A 12,949-nucleotide genomic window follows, 5' to 3' on the forward strand; every position below is an offset into this window, starting at 1 on the left:
AAATGATGACAGAATTTTCTTTTTTTTGGGCAATTTTTTTTAGATGGCATGACAACATCATGGGTAATGTAGTTTTTCCACCAGGAATTTCACTGTTAAACAAGATTATTTAAAAAAATAAGATGAAATAATGCGGGCTGATGGCTTCAGTAGTTCTCAAAGACTCGTAGCTCACAGTAGGTCTGTCTTTAAGGTTTATAAGTTACTGTTCAAAATCAATTTCCCTATGGAGAAAATGAAATGAATGAGTTTTTACTTACGGAACCCGACTGTTGCACTCTATAGGAGATGCTATGAGATGTACAGCATAAGCTGTGCTTACTAAGGCAAGCTTTAATGCACCACTCACATTTTCTACAGATGCAATGCAAAAATCGAGTTGAAATTACGGGTGCGTGTGTTTGTGTTAAAGGTTCACAATCAACTTCCAAAAAAAAAACATCATTCTCTTTCTCTCCCCCTCCCACTCAGGTATAGATTGGCGGGTTTGCCTGGTGAGTTTCAGCTGAAGAACATCACCAGTGCAGAGATTAATTACTGTCTGATTGGAGAGCTCATCATCTGGACGCAGTATGAGATCCAAGTGGCTGCCTACACTGGAGCGGGCCTGGGGGTGTACAGCCAGTCTGTCACTGAATACACTCTGCAAGGAGGTTAGACAATCACGCACACACACACACACAAATAAACAGAAACAATGCCTCATCAGTCTGAGCAAACCCTTGATATTTCAAATCTTTTTAGGGTGCACATGTGTTTTTGGGTCCAAAAGACCCTCTTTCTCATTAAGGATCTAGAGTAACCATGGGAACCGTAAAATCCATTTGCCGGCTTTACTGCACAGATCGGCCATCTGAAAGATTATTTCTAAGAAGAGTAAATTTATGGACTCTGGGCAAACAGTGACCGTAGCCCATTAATTAATCTAATTTGCTTTATGTGCGTGAATTTGTGTGTGCGCGGAAGTGCGGGGGTGTTCTGAGATCCTTGGGCCGTGATTATTCATATTATTTAACGTCAGTGTAATGATACTCCTGCAGAGATTAATAGAGACCCAGTGTCCGCAGTAAAAGAGCCTTCTTCTCATAGAGACTGGAACAATCGCTTTTGTGCGTGTGGTTAGAGGCGGTTTTTATGTCCCAGTTCAGATTACTGGACACTCTAATGTAACCTTGTGTGATTGTGTTTGAAATGAAAAGGGCAGCAGGACGAATCGGAGTGCCCAATCCAATTGAGCAATATCTAATCTGTACTCAACTTGCCAGGCCTGACCTTAAAGGGGCCATCTTAAGCACATTAAGTGTAAGCGGCATTGAGTCTTTATGGAAATATGATCTTGTTCTTTCCACTTTCCGCTCAGGCCTGCTGCATAGCACCGATAGGCTACAAAAAGGCTTTGAATGCAAACTGTAGTTCATGTGTATTTGTATGTGATTATTGGTGCTGCTATGAATGATCATTTGAAATATAGTGTAGGCTATGTATAGAAACGGGGGCGTTTCAATTCAGAATCCATGTAGTCACGACAGATAGGGTCTCGCAGACCCAGATTTTTGACTATCATCATCATATCTGTCTGTCCAAAAGCAATTTAGTACAGGTTATTTAAAAAAATAAAAAAAATAAACAGTGCCGAAAATTCTGTTGTGGTCATCAATAATTAGTTTACTTGCTAATAAGTGTCTTAAAGTCCCCCTGTAGTCAATTTTATCCCTTAAAACTCATCTTTGATCACCAAAATGACATATTTAATAAATGATTTTTCCTTGAAAAAAATGTTTATTAATGCTTTAAAATAGCTTGATGTAACACCCTTGCTTCATTTTGTATACGCAGTTCTGTTAATATTCAAATTAGCCCCGCCTCCACTCACTCACACCAGCTCAGAGATTCACTCGTTGGCGATCACACGTTGACCTGATAGTTTGTGACGTCAGAAACACCAGCAATTTCGTACTGCATTTTTGAGACTGTCTTTGGTTCACTGCAGTTTTTGCAATATTTTGAATAAGCTTTTATTTTTAGTTTAATGTTTGTTATTTGCTTTTATCATTTATATAAATTTTTATAATTATTATTATTTCTGTTTAGCTTGATTTTTTTTTTCAACTTCAACTTATTTCAGTTTGTTCAAAGCAACATTTTTAATTTTTGTTTTGTTTTAAGTTTTTTTCATAATGTTTATATTTTATTTTATTTGTTTTATTAATAAATAAACATTATTTAATGCCACATGGTGCAGACATTAACAATTCAGAGCATTTTGAACTTATAGGATAAATCCAATACCACTACAAATTAAGGTTGTGTCCAAAATCGCCGCCAATACCCTCATTCACTATTCCCTACATTACTCCATTAATATAGTTCACTTGAAGGAGTGAATGAAAACGATTGAGTGAATTCAGACACTGAGTGCTGCCACTTTTGAATAGTTTGTGCTTGCTGTTTAGTAATTATTTGAAACTTAGCAAACTGGCAGCTCAAGTAGTAAGATGAAAAGATTTATCTTGATCTCTGTCATGGAAACTATGTATAAACCTTAAATAAACAATTTAATAATCAATTAAAAAGGAAATTATACTTGTATGATATTACGCTGTACCCTCGTTGGACTAGCGGTTTGGAAAACAGGCGCCATCTTCTGGTCAGACGCGGGAATTCATTCGGCATGTGACTCTCACAGTGCATTATGGGTATTCTCTAGCCGTTGAACGTACATCAGTTGTACACTCGTTATTGCAGTGCATTGTGGGATTGAATGAGTGTACTCGATAACATCCACTATAGTTTCGGACACTACTACAAATTCCTGTCCCCTCAAATATTGCCCCATTTACGGGTATAGAGGCCGATTTCGGACACAGCCTATGATTGTAAATTTTCTAAATATTTCATTAACAAATTGTCCTTGCCTGCGCAGTCCCCACAGCGCCCCCGCAAGACGTGGATGCCGTTGCGCTCAACTCCACCACCATTAAATTCACCTGGACACCACCACCCCAGCAGTTCATCAACGGCATCAACCAGGGATACAAGGTAATGGTGTAGAGAAAGATGTCAGTGTATGAGAGAAAGTGAGACACTGGCTCACATGTTCCGTTAGAGGTAAAATATTCAATTAAATTTGCCTGGCATTTTTATTGTCTTCTGGGGGAGTGCATTCATGATTGATTGGCTAAATGCCTGCAAAAACAGCAGCTTTAAATTCAAATAAATAAAACAAGAGTAATTAAAACCTAACAATGTATGTTAATCACGTTTTGTTTATGTCTTTTTGTTATTTCGCATCTCTCTCACAGCTGCTGGTGTGGCCCGAACACTGTCCGGATTGCATTACCATGGTGACCATTGCCCCCGAGTTCCACGGGTCACGTCACTATGGTTACGTTAGCAATTTAAGAAAGTTCACGTGGTATGAGACTGCGGTGCTGTGCTTTACCACGCCTGGCGATGGGCCAGCTAGCACAACACAGCTCATCCAGACACATGCTGACAGTGAGTACACACACAAACACATGGAAACCAACAACCAACGTTTTAGCTACATTCACACTGTCAGTCAAAATCCGATTATTTGTGTATCCGACTGGAATCTGATCTAAAATTATTGTGTATCGCAACTGTTCAGATCCGATTTGTGTGTGCAGCTCTTTCGTTTTCCAGAATATCTGCATTGGTTTTTATGACAGTGACGTTGCATTGGTAGGCACATGCCAACAACAATAACAGCAATAACGGCAACATGGAGGGATTTGCAATAGAGATGTTGTCTTGTGTTTTCTGAGGCATTGGAAGCTGGGATGTTGTGGAAAGTTATATACAGTCACTGTTGGTCAGAAATAGTGTCATTTGTTTTTGCTCTCTATTTTAGCAGAAAACAAAGTTGATACTTCAATTAAAAATAAATAAAAAGAACTGAGAGCTCTATTACGTCTCCTGAGCAATGAAGAGCAACCTCTAAGCAATAAACGTGTCCTCTGGGATAAAATGTTTTGCTTGCACTCCTGACATGTAAAATCATATTTCACACTCTTGCAGATACCCACACACTCTTACAGACAGTCTGTCTGTATTTAATTGGAGACAATCGACTAACAGTATGCTCTTTACTTGAAAACTGTCCAGGAGGCTTTGAGAAAGAGATGCTTGAGAAACAAGCCTGTTTGTTTGACATTTCAGTCACCAAAATCGATACGGAGGAGAAATTTGGCCCTTTCACTATGCATGCCGCAATTTGCCATGTAATTGTGCTTTTTACATCGCCATTGATTAGTCTTTTCGCTGAATATATATTGGCCACCCAAACGCTGTTTTCACGTCATGCCACAGGCATGTAGAATCAGCCTTGACTAACCTGCAATTATTGAAGCAGGATCACTCCTCTCAGTCAATGCACATGTTCTCGCTATTGATTGTCCCACCATGCATGTATACACTTGGAAATGTGTGTGAATGCATGTGCAGCTGTTAATAGACAATGTAATTTTCATCAGATGATAACAGCATGTGGTCTTCTTTACACTGTTAAGCCACAGGAGCTTGTTTCCCATGAATAGCTCAATCACACAAACAGGTTAGACACACAAACCGTTGTGCACACGGCCTCGCTCTCTCATCTCTCTGCTTATTTGTACTAAAAGAGCTACTGCTTTTCTGTAGCTCAAACAGTAGAGCGTTGGTGCTTGCAACGTCAAGGTCAAGGGTTTAATTCCCAGGGAAAGCAATAATTGTTAAGAATGTCAATGTGTGAACCTTGAAATGCAGTGTACGTCGCTTTGGATAAAAGCGTCTGCCAAATGCATAAATGTAAAATGTAAATGTAGAAAGAGTTAGCAGCGTGCTCGTGCAAGCATTATGTGGGAAATTCGCTTCGTTTTTGTCTGGATCGTTAACTGGATATTTTGATTGATGTTCCCTGGTTGTTTTGAAACTTTCGGGTTTAATTTTCCAAAGAATGGAATGGAAACCAAATGAATAAAAGTTGTTAAAACCAAGGAGGTCTGAAATACCTGCCGAAAGCTATCCGTTAGCATTAGCTAAATGAGTAAGCATCAAGTGTGCCTATTTCACGCCTTCAAAAACAATTGGCCACTGGTAAAAGATCAGCTACGATATAATAAAATAAATGAGATGTGTATGTTTACTCAGAATTTGTGTTATTTTTGTATTATTTATGAAAGATTATTGTATTTTAGTAATATTTTAATATTTTCATTTTAATCATTTTTTTGTCACTTTATAAGCTTTTGTCATTTTTATTAGTTTTATTTAGTTTTTTAAATAATTGAATTACTTCAACTTAATTATTTCAGTTAGTTGACAAATGCTAACTAATATGTGTTACATTTTTTGCATCTAATATTTCTTTTTTATTTTATTCGTTTTCAGCTTTATTTAAATAAACAAAAAAAATGTATGGTTTTAGTTTAAGCTAACAATGACAACAGAATCAACTCTTATTTTTAAACATCCATTTATAGAGAAAAATGCTTTTTGAATCCATATGGTGTATTTATAGCGTCTATTAGCAGGGACTATGCTAACCAGCTAAACCTTGACCTCTTGGTCTGAATGAGCGACACTTTGACAAAAAAAATTGAATTGAAAAGTAATTGATCTGCAGTGCAGTGAGTTGAATGGAGTATTACGTTCTCATAAGCACGTGATTGATTAACCTGTCAGTCGAGCGTGACGACTTCCTCTGATAAGGTCCGCTTGACAGTGCGGGTCATGAGGGTTTGGCACACGCGTGTTAGATCTAATGAGATTGAAGCTTTATCCGCACACATTAACCACTGCGCTTTTCAGGCAACTGTCATGTTCGCCTGTCAGATGGATTGTCTTGCGGGGGTGTGTATGCATGATTGATTAACCACTAAATGACTGCTAACTTGTGTGGGTAATTGCCAACAAACACATAATTTGCTTTCGCCTGTTTGCATTTGTGATGCAACGATTCCACAGCAACAAGCTCTTCGTTGGGAGTATTATGGTCTTGCGGACTGAGGTTGCAGGGTAATCCTTTAACATGAGCGGGTTTTAAAGTGTCCATAAAGTAGTGCCCAATAAATAAGAAGCTTTATTCCACTCACACAATCACACACACACACACACATGTTTGAGGTCAGAGCATCAACAAACCTGCTGTGTATTTGTAGTTGTATATCCCCCGCAGACAATGAAATCATGAGGCTATGTTGTTTAAAGATTTCAGTTGTTTTATGTCCATCTCTGTATTTGACCTCTGTATTTGAAGTTCTACTTCTGATAAAAACACACTTTTTGTATGCTTATGCACTCAGAAAAAAAGCACTAGCACTAGCACTAGCGTGAACAGAATTTAAATGCATACATCCATAAAAAATGTTTGAGATCTTTTTAGGGGTCTAATGCATGCTGACTTCAGAGTTAAAAATCATTTTGCTGGTTTTAAAGGTAAAACGTTAGATTAAAAAAGTACAATTCATCTGTTTAGGTGTAAATATGACATGACATAACATAAAATGTCATGTTACTGTGTGGCTTTATAACACGCACGACACAGGAGATGTGAGGGAACAAACTTTAATAACTCAGAAGAACACACAGGAGAAAAAAACAAAGCTACAACACTTGAACACTGACGAGACCGAAACAATGAATTGAACTACATACATAGGGTGAGTAATCAACATAAAACAGAACCGGTGCAGGAACTAATTAACAACCAGGGAAACTGGGAACTCAGGAAAAACACAGGAAACAGTGAAAATTAAACCAAAACAGAACAGAATATACATGTTACAAGTATAATATAATATAATATAATATAATATTTACATTTACCAGAGAAAGATTGTCAGTTAACATGCAATAACATTACTGAGTGCACCTTTACCTTTATGTTTGTGTGTTGTAGAACCGGGCCTCGTGACTCAAGTGAGCTTCACTGAGATCTTGGACACATCTCTGAGGATCAGCTGGCAGGAACCGGAAGACAAGAATGGCATTATCACAGGTGAACAGGCTCAATCATCCAATCACAGCTACAGCTCACCCACCAGTTCACAGGAACTCTCACTAATCTTTCCAACGCTGCATGTGAAGGTGTCCTAGGGATTGACTTTTATTAAAACTTTATTGTTGTTGTTGTTGTTTTATTAAGATCACATTTAAAACTTGGAAACTTTTATTTATTTTGTTTAGTTTCCAGATGCCTTTCATGGATTGATTTTATTATTTTACCCCTGTCCCAAACCTAGAATTTCAATATTAAAATATGAAAAATATTTCAAAATTTAAATTGTTTTTATAAAAAAAATTTTTTTAAACATTTAACATTTGAATATTTGATAATCTAAATAAACATTAATTGTTGTGAAAATGGTTGAGATGAAATATGAAAAAATCAAGGTAAATGTCACATTCTGTCACTACCAGTCAAACTGTAATTTAAAATGACGTCAAATCTAATTTTCACTACTGTCATTTGCATTACAGAATGCTATTAAAGGGATAGTTCACCCAAAAATGAAAATTATGTCATAGTTGGAACGACATGAGGGGGGAGTAAATAATGAAAATAATGAATGAAATTTTTATTTTTGGGTGAACTATCCTTTTAAATACAGTACATAACATGAGATGTGATGCAAATTACAAAAATGACAATTCATTTCTCCACACATTATTATTGCACAAATTAAAAAGAAAAACGTGTGAAAGTGTGAAACTTGTTGAAAAAAATAAGGTTGAATCTGGTTACATGGAAAAAAATACATGATTTTGAAAATACCTGATTTACTGTCATGTTACATATTAGTAAGTAGAGTGAGTTGCGTTACTACTCTACTTTTAGTTAATTACTCCACAACAATTTGGTTGCATAAACTTCTTACACTAGTCTTAAAAGTTAATAATTTCTAATTTTTCTTCAAGACTTGTCATTACTTTTTCTTAAAATCAGTTGCATAAAAAGGTAAACTGGTCTAGAGTTTAGAAAGTTAGAACTAACTGCTAGTTCTTAAGACAGTCTTAACTCAATGGCTAAGTTGGCAACTAGCCCCTGTTGTAGTTACAGTAGCTGTGAGTTAATTGATTCTCTTTATCTTCAGTGTGAAGCATGATCCATGCAAGGGACCGTAAAGAAAGTTCAGATCAGCCAATTATAAGAGACGGTCACTGCCTATGTAGACATCAAGCAGTGAGGTGGTTCACTAAGCCTACATTTATCTTTCTCCTCCTCTCCGTAGGTTACGTCTTGTGTTGGGAGGAGGACGGTCAGAACGAAACCCGCGTATCTCAGACTCTGTCCAACTCCACGCTGGCGTATAAAGTGACCGGGCTCACTTCACTCACCACGTACACACTGCAGGTGGCTGCCGTAACACAGGCCGGCACCGGTACTGCCAGCTCATCGACCATCTCAACAGGACTGCCGCCAGGTCTCCACACTCTCAAACAAACACACACTTCAATGCTAGCATCACTTTAATGCATCAAATTCTCCCTTGGGGATCCGTGATAGTCACCATGTTCAAAACCTAAAGGAAATTCAGCACATGAAACCGGATGCCGCAGTGGGCGCATATTTCACATAGACCAGCAATCCGAGACACAGTCAGTAAGACTGTAATACATCACATAGAGTCAGTACGAAGCTCTTGGGGTCGCTGTGTGTGTGTGCGCGCGTGTTGGAGGGAACATGAAATAAATGATGATGACCAAAAGCCAAGCTACACTCATTATCTCCCACTGATATGCTGTGGAGTCAGGAAAGAACGAGCTTTATCTACTGTTGAATGAGCCACCGTGAACCAGCCAAATATCATTATCAATCCATTTAATTACCAATTAATCATATACCCAAACACAATGTGCACTGCTGTACACAAAAGCTAATCGACTCTGAAGTGAGTTATGGGCCCATTTACAGGAGTTTTCTTTGAAGGATAATGAAGACACAGGATGGAGAAAACAGGCAGTGAACAGAACAGAAAATGTCGAAATGTTTCAATTAGAGCAGCTTGTGAGTGACATAAATATGTTTTGTTGTGTTGGTAAACAGAGCTACCTGGTGCTCCCTCCAATCTGATCATCTCTAACATCAGTCCTCGCTCCGCCACCATAAAGTTCCGCCCCGGCAGTGACGGCAAAACCGCCATCTCCAAATGGATCGTAGAAGGACAGGTGTGTAGGCATGTGTGTGTGTGTGTGTGTGTGTGTGTGTGTGTGTCAAATTTAGCAAACTCTCTATTATCAAAGTGGCTAACTTTCCCACAAACGGCTAACGATGTTTACAGAATAGTTAACTTTTCCATCAGTTGCGATTTGCTCTGTACAAAGTTGTTAACTTTGCCACAGATGTCAGTATTCTGTCAGCTGAATGAATGGTTAACTGTGCCACAATTTTTATTTTTGTTTTATTTAATTATATATTTTTTTCATGAATGGGATAGTTTGTTTCTCTCCAAAATGAACTGTCAAAAATACCAATATTTTCTTGACAAAATGGTTTACTTGGCCACAAATGTCAATATTCTGCCTTTGCCACAAATGGCACTTTTCTCTGTTAAAAAAAAAAAAATGGTTATATTTTCATGAATTGTAGCTTTCCCACCACTGGTATGCCATGGTAATTACACTTAAAGCAATTTTCTCTCTTCAAAATAGTTTACTTTGCTGTAAATTACAAAATGGTTAACTTTCTCATATCATGAATATACATTTTTTGTCTACCCAATGGTTCAAATGGTATCAAATGGCACTGTGACACTTGAAAATGAAAATTGGTTAACTATCACTTATAACAATTTTCTCTCTCCAAAATGGTTAACTTTGCTGTAAATGATATTTGTTTTCTTTCCAAAATGGTTAACTTTTCTCTCTGAATTTTTTTATGCAAATATAGACAAAAAAAGTCCATGTTATATACATTCTCTCTGCTAAAAGTGGCGCTTTTGTCTCTGTAATATGGTTCATTTTGCCACGAATTTCAAATTGTATGGCTTTCGAATGGTTAACTTTGCCACAAATGGCAATTTTGCCTCTGCAAAATTATTAAACTTTGCATTGAAGGGTGTTTTTTCTCTCTGAAATAATGTTACCTATGCCACAAATTGCTGTTTTCCCTGGCAAATAAGTAACTTTGCGACGAATGGCAATATTCCTTCTGCCGAGTGGTTAACGTTTCCACTAACTGCAATTTTCCTTCTGTCAAGACTGCTCTGTGGAATATGACTCTTCACTGTATGTGCTCATAAGTATAAACGTGTTTATAAGTTTGTGTGTATTTGTGGGTGTGTGTTATGCCCTTGTCTGGCAGGCTGTGCTCCAGTGAAGATGCTGTTGTCTGACAGGTACTTTATCTCCAGGGAGAAACAGGCTTGCTCTTGCACTAAAGCATCTTCCCCCGGAGAAAACGCACACACACACACAAGCACACATGCGCACACTCTGTATGTGACATAGTACGAGAAGGCTAAGGAGATGTCATGCACCGTGTCTCCCAGCCCTTTAGGTGTGGTGTGTGTGTGTGTGTGTTTGTGTGTGTGAGCATATGTGTTAAGCCCCTCTTGGATGGCGTCCAGTGCTGTGCAGCGTGAAGAGAAAAACTCCTCCTAATGAGATCCCTCCCTTTTCCCCCCTCCCTTTTCTCCGTTCCTGTCTTTAATACTGTTTAATCGAGGGAGAGCAGGAGGGAGGGAGTCAGAAGGAAGGATGAGAGAAGAGAGAGGAGAAGATTAGAGGTACTGAGGTGGCACTAATGGGGTCTTAAGTCTATGAGTTAGAAATAGGCTTGTGTTGGTATGTTTTTTACAGCTGACTTCTTCACAGCTGTATCCGGGACCTGGCCGGTTGCTGATTTCGATTCCCTTTGTAATTCTTTCACCTTTCCTCTGCTCGAGCAGGGCTGCACAAAACACGCTGTGTAGATGTGGTGTTTTCATGGAGACCAAGTGCTAGTTGTTTCTGCATTTTTTCTTCCTCTTTCCACAGTTCTCCCAGATCATTAGTGAATATTAAGCTGCAAAAACAATGTCACCAACTGGAGCTCATTAACATATGACCACCCTTATTTATATACCAACACCTGTTCATTCATAAAGTGATAAAGGAAATCTGTCATCATTACTGATGTTGTCCCAAACCTATAGGACTGACTTTCTGCCAAAAAAACAACAACAGAATTTATCATTTTTGCCCATATTATGAAAGTAAAATGCACTGAAAAAAATGATTCGTTGAAATTAATCAATTTTTTGTATCGTAAGTGGTTGCATTCAATTGATTTTATCTACATTTAAACAAATGCATTAAGTTGAACTAAAAATTGATTAAATTCAACTTAATGCATTTGTTTAAATGTAGATAAAATCAATTGAATGCAACCACTTACGATACAAAAAATTGATTAATTTCAATGAATCTTTGTTTTTTTTTTCAGTGTGGGTCCAACATTGTATTGGTCTCCATTAAATTTCATTATATAGACAGAAAATGTACGGATTCAAATTTACGGATTTTGTGTTTCCCAAAAGAAAGAAATTCATACATGTTTGGAACGGTGAGTAAATGATTACATTTTTGGGTAAACTGTCCCTTTAAACTCCCTAGTCCATCCTGATGAGTGATAGTGTGAACTGTGAGATTGGCCAATCATACCAGAGCTCATTTACATATGGAAATTTGAAAGGTGCAGTAGCCAAAAACAATCAGAGGCTCAGCGAGAGAACTGTTTTCTGTGAAAGAGCCCTTGACTAACAGGATAAGTGAACTTAAGGGGGAAATTGAAATGCTTTAGAAGTGTAAAATATGGCCCCTTTTAAGTATTTTGACAGTTTATACATGATAATGATAGGAAAGAGCTAACCACATGATATTAATCACAGGTTGCTCTGTGAATAAATGGAAGCAGCTCTCAGGGAGGTCCTAGAGGAAATGTGAGTCACGTGGTTGTTTGAAATGATAAGCAGTTTTTGTTTGCAATATAATGACTGGTTGCATTACCCTTTGTAGCTTTTTTTTCATGTTGTGGATCTGCTTTTTAATTAGCTCATTACCTCATTAATGCCTTATTAAGATCAGGGTGGTTAAAAAAACAAGCACTTTACGGCTCTCGAATGCCATTGTGGATACCCTATGGCAACATGCTTTTGATTAGTGTAAAAAATGGGAAGCAAAGGCAACAGCCCTGATATGGAGTTTGTGCTGCGGGCAGCCTGGTTCGATTTGCTGTTGCTTTTCACTGTCAGTCTAAAGTTTTCCTATCATCAGCTTTGACTGCTGAATCTAACTCTCAGTATATTTGAAATGACACTGGAGGAATGAGGAATGCAGGATGTGTAATATACACGGTATGGGGTACCTAGGTTTGCCTATATTTGCTGTATACATCATGTGAAACCTAATATGGACTAGAAGCAATCTCAATCTCTAATTTTAACATTTTATTTGCGACTCATTTGTTGACTGTCATGTGGATGTCAGTTGACTACCAATAGTTAGGGCATTTTTACATAGAACTGGATTTAAAATGGGAAAACATCTCTGGGCTCTCACATGCTTGCAACACAATGTATTGCTATAGCACTACTATTGTACTGTAAAATGAAAAATCGAGTATTTAATAATAATAATAATAAATAATACATTTATTTACAGAACTGCAATAAAATCCCAATGTTATTGTATGACTGTATATTGTATGAATGAATGTAATCTTGTATGATTGACTAAAATGGGAAAATAACAGTTTTTATGTATTATTATTATTAAAATATTTTTTTATTAAATGTTACTAAATATTTGAATACAAATTAAATAAACCAATAAAGAAATGTATTACTATAGTAATACTACTGTACTATAAAATAAAAAAGTATATAATAATAATAATAATAATAGTTATTATTATTATTATTTTTAAAATTAAATAAACCAATAAAGAAATAGATTACTATAGTAA

General features: G+C 37.2%; 1 protein-coding gene across 1 annotated transcript in view; it reads left to right on the plus strand.

Annotated features, from left to right (window-relative positions):
* sdk1b (sidekick cell adhesion molecule 1b) overlaps positions 1 to 12,949 on the plus strand; it is a gene marked incomplete at its 5' end in the record, with an annotated part of 224,774 nt that overhangs the window by 163,376 nt on the left and 48,449 nt on the right. The window contains 6 exons of the mRNA XM_084091359.1: positions 472 to 653; positions 2,924 to 3,039; positions 3,303 to 3,498; positions 6,902 to 7,000; positions 8,235 to 8,426; positions 9,050 to 9,171. Of these exons, the coding sequence (XP_083947485.1) occupies positions 472 to 653; positions 2,924 to 3,039; positions 3,303 to 3,498; positions 6,902 to 7,000; positions 8,235 to 8,426; positions 9,050 to 9,171 (907 nt within the window). The remainder of the gene's footprint in view (positions 1 to 471; positions 654 to 2,923; positions 3,040 to 3,302; positions 3,499 to 6,901; positions 7,001 to 8,234; positions 8,427 to 9,049; positions 9,172 to 12,949) is intronic.

Source organism: Abramis brama (assembly GCF_963993115.1).
Source record: "Abramis brama genome assembly, chromosome: 2".
Taxonomy (NCBI): Eukaryota; Metazoa; Chordata; class Actinopteri; order Cypriniformes; family Leuciscidae; genus Abramis; species Abramis brama.